General features: G+C 34.3%; 1 protein-coding gene across 1 annotated transcript; it reads left to right on the forward strand.

Annotated features, from left to right (window-relative positions):
- Positions 1–802: 802 nt before the first annotated feature.
- On the forward strand, positions 803–2,932 carry LOC145006092 (syntaxin-32-like). The gene is made up of 5 exons (XM_078965189.1): positions 803–1,431; positions 1,641–1,891; positions 1,976–2,154; positions 2,271–2,468; positions 2,556–2,932. The coding sequence occupies exons 1-5, from the start codon at positions 1,164–1,166 to the stop codon at positions 2,713–2,715; spliced, it is 1,056 nt and encodes a 351-aa protein (XP_078821315.1). The 5' UTR covers positions 803–1,163; the 3' UTR covers positions 2,716–2,932.
- Positions 2,933–4,388: the final 1,456 nt, after the last annotated feature.

The following is a 4,388-nucleotide window of genomic DNA, read 5'->3' on the forward strand; positions in this document are numbered from 1 at the left end:
ACATGCACACAATAGATAGTTAAAACAATAACCTAACCATATATATATATATATATATATATATATATATATATATATATATATATATATATATATATATATATATAATAACGATTCTATCAGATGTGAAAGAATGACCGTCAATATTGAATTCTATGTGCAAAACATAGCTATCAAAATTATACTAAAAGGTAGTTTTAAAGGATATATTTTTCTCTAGTTGTGTGTATTGCTCAACTACGTAGCAAAATGTTGTGGAATCATTAAAATAGTTTCCACTCGATAACCATTAACTATTTTCAGGGCCGGTCCTGAAAAATGAAATATTCTTAAAGGTCCAGGACGAACAAGAAAAAAATGGTCCTTATCTTTATTATAATTTTGTATTTTTAAATAAAAATATATAATCAAAAAAATTAAGCCATGTGCAAGTGTCCATTTTGCCCTCACTCTAAGCCCCCATGACTATTTTGAGTGAAATAATATGACCATTTGTGGAGTCGATAAGCTAATTCTTGTGGATGTGTATATCCAAGTAGAACCATGTCTCAACAGAGAATGTTGTTTTACTACCAATCACAAGTTTAGGTGCTAAAAACTGATAAATAATCTATAAAATATGGGCTAAAACAAATCAAGTCTACATCCCATTATTTAGACTGATAAAATATCCCATTATTTAGATTTTGAAGTTTACTCTTTCTTTTACAATGGCCCAAATAAAAAAAAAAATGTAAGTCGGTTCAAAACGGAGCAACACAACCGGAGCCAAGAACCGATCAAATGAAGTAATCAAGTAACCGGTTTTCGGACAGGTAATATCCCGGGTCGAAAAAACCCCGCAAAACATCTACGCTGTAATCTGTATCTCTCTCGATCTTCCTCGTCTTTCATCCCCCCAGATCTAGGTTTTCTTACAACTTCGATTACCTCCTTAACTCTCCTACAAACCGACACAATAATCCCCGAGGGTTTTGAAATCACCCATCTTCAGTTATTATCATATTCCATAGACATTCACACATCGAAAATTTTCGTCTAAGCAACTGATTGCTCTGATTTTATTCACCTGAAAACGATTTGTTCGTTTAGGGATTCGGGGATAAATTGGGCTTTTCCTTGAATCCTGCAAAAAGAGACACCTTTTATATATAGTGCATACGATGAATTTGAAATCGGCGCAAGCGTCGTCTTATAGAGATCGTACACATGAGTTTTCGAGCATATCGGAGAGGCTTAGAAAGTCGATATCGCCATCAAATGCGGTAGCAGGGATTAATAGCAGTGGAGGTGGAGGTGGTGCTGGTGGTTCCACCAAGATTGAGGGATCTCGATCAACAGTCGCATTCCAATCCGAGTTTAACAAGAGGGCTTCCAAAATTGGGTATGGCATTCACCACACATCGCAGAAGCTAGCGAAGCTTGCAAAACGTGAGTTACTCTGATTACGATTTCGTAGAATATTGGATAACTAGTTAACTATTACCGACTCGTGAGAATTCTTAGGAAATCGAATATTGTAAAACACTAAAGTGGATCTGAGCATACATTTAACTGCGATCCTTGAAAGCTCAAGGAAATTGAGCTCCCCAAGGGACTTAATGCTAAGTACTAACATGATTTCACTTCTATCCTTCTAGTGGCAAAGAGGACATCTGTCTTTGATGATCCAACAATGGAGATCCAAGAACTGACTGCTGTCATAAAGCAGGACATCACTGCCCTTAATTCAGCTGTGGTGGATTTGCAGCTTGTTTGTAATTCCCAAAACCAAAGTGAAAATGTTTCAAGTGATACAACCACCCATTCAACCACTGTTGTTGACAATCTCAAGAACCGTTTGATGAGCGCCACAAAGGAGTTCAAAGAAGTTCTTACAATGCGCACAGAGGTTTGCCTTCACTAAAACCCATACTTATCTCTAACATCTTTCCTCATACAACACATCAAACTTTTTTGGTCTTTATGGATGCAGAACTTAAAGGTTCATGAGAATAGAAGACAGTTATTTTCTGCAACTACTTCAAAAGAAACTGCTAATCCATTTGTTCGCCAACGTCCCTTATCCAACAAATCAACTGCGGGTCCCAGTCCATCAAATTCTCCTCCTCCATGGGCTAATGAGTCTTCAACTTCATCTCCTTTGTTTCAAAGGTAAACTCAAGAAATAGCAAAATACTTTCATTCAAATATTTTTCTTACTATAATAGCAATGAAAATTAGGTTGTTATTTCTTTTGTGTTGATTATGGTGATGATGTTGGTTTTCAGGAAGCATGGAGATAGTGAATCTCAACCATTAATACAACAACAAAATCAGCAGCAACAACAAATGGTTCCATTACAAGATAGCTACATGCAAAGTAGAGCAGAGGCTCTTCATAATGTTGAGTCAACTATTCATGAGTTGGGGAGCATTTTTACACAATTGGCAACCATGGTTTCTCAACAAGGGGAGCTTGCAATAAGGTTAGTTTTATCTAAATTAATAATAATACATTTTTTGTATTAGTAATAGTATAAAAAACTAAAGTAATATTTATTTGTGGTTGATAGGATTGATGAAAACATGGAGGATACTTTGGCAAATGTAGAAGGGGCACAAGGACAACTAATGAGGTACCTCAATAGTATATCATCCAATCGGTGGCTCATGATTAAAATATTTTTTGTATTGATTGCATTTCTCATGATTTTCCTCTTTTTTGTTGCATAATCATATTTTGTCTGTATCTTTTTTTTTTTTTTTGGAAAATATATGAAGTAAAAAGAACGAGCTTTTCTTAAACATTTTGTTTTGTAATCATGGTGTACATTCATGTTGACTCTATTCTTGGTTGTACCTCAAGGAGTGATTGTGGTACAATACAATTGCGTGAGTTTGCTTTATGTAAATTTGTTGATGATTCGACATTCAGAGATGTTTTTTTTTATTTTTTTATGTAATACTCCAATAACTAACCATATAAGTTTTAAATATCTAAAACTTTTTAACAAAATAAAATTTGTTTAAAAATCAAAGGATAATATGATATAGCAAAATAGTATGAATATATCCCTTTTGATTTTAACGGTATGAGTTATACAAGAAATCGTATGAATATAATATATACATCACCCAAATATATTTGTCTTGAAAATCATCAACATTGTAATTAATGGAGTCGAGTCCATTTGCCAGCTAGGATCGCTGGGTCCCGCAACTCAAGCTTAAGTAAAGGCTCCTACTCAATACAAAGTACAAACAAAACATCTTTTTATAAATACATATATTATCTTTATACAAAAAGATGAGGCATTTATAACATTAATAAACAACTTACATCACCTCTTGTATCTTTTGAATCATTTCTGTTGGATTTAATGTAACCTGGATCTTTGCTACAGAAACCAAATAAGATTATAATTTAAAATATATATATATATATATATATATATATATATATATATATATATATATATATATATATATATATATATATATATATATATATATATATATATGTATTAATTTTTTAGAAGATAAACTATAATGGTTCCCCCAGCAGCACTCCAATGCAATGCTGTTTGACCATTAAGATCCACTGCATTTACATCTGCACCACGCTGCAAGTTTCATCCAAATGAAGCTACTACCACATAACCAACAGAAAGAAGAAAAAGAATACCATGATAAACAAATAGAATGAAGGAGAAGCAATTGACATAGCATCCAAAAGACAAGGGCTTATTATGTAAGCGACTGATAATAATCAATCCATTGGACATTCGCCACTATTAACAACAATTGGTAATTGATATAATGTATGCAACTGATAATATAGCTTCTTTTACTGATCCTACAGCATAACATAATGGCAAAATCATAGCTGAGATAAAATCCGAGTGTCTATACTACATAATTTGTATACGTAATACATCTTCGTGCGCAGAGGAAAAGAGGGAAAACCTCGAGGAGGTATCGAGCAGTGGGGACACGACTGTTAAGGGTGGCCCACTGCAAAGCGCGATATCCGAGATCATCAGGGTTGTGAGTGGAGCAACCTTCTGTCTCGACCAAATTTCGAAGCTTATCCAAATGACCATACGCTGCCGCAGTATAAATGTCATTCTTCAAGCTTTTCTTCTGCACTCCCCCGCCTCCTCCGGCCACTTCGTTGGCATTTCCGGCAGCAGCATTATCTGTATTGTCTTCGACCTTGATCTCCAACGACATACCGATTTAGGGGGGGGATTAATTCGTCGAATGAAAATATGTACGCAATGATGCGATAGGTTTCTGATATCCGGTGACGAAAGATTACAACAGAAAAACGCAACACTTTTGAACAATTTGACATATTTACCGGTCTATCTTTTGATTTTAAATATTTTTTTCAAAAAATAATT

The sequence above is a fragment of the Lactuca saligna genome, chromosome 7 (assembly GCF_052625555.1).
Source record: "Lactuca saligna cultivar CGN05327 chromosome 7, ASM5262555v1, whole genome shotgun sequence".
NCBI lineage: Eukaryota > Viridiplantae > Streptophyta > Magnoliopsida > Asterales > Asteraceae > Lactuca > Lactuca saligna.

Bases quoted from the DNA above. Each gene is read 5' to 3' on its own strand.
- LOC145006092 (XM_078965189.1), top strand. From the start codon at position 1,164: ATGAATTTGAAATCGGCGCAAGCGTCGTCTTATAGAGATCGTACACAT. The intron at 2,155-2,270 runs GTAAACTCAAGA...GTTGGTTTTCAG, and splicing joins TCATCTCCTTTGTTTCAAAG to GAAGCATGGAGATAGTGAAT. The intron at 2,469-2,555 runs GTTAGTTTTATC...TGTGGTTGATAG, and splicing joins CAAGGGGAGCTTGCAATAAG to GATTGATGAAAACATGGAGG.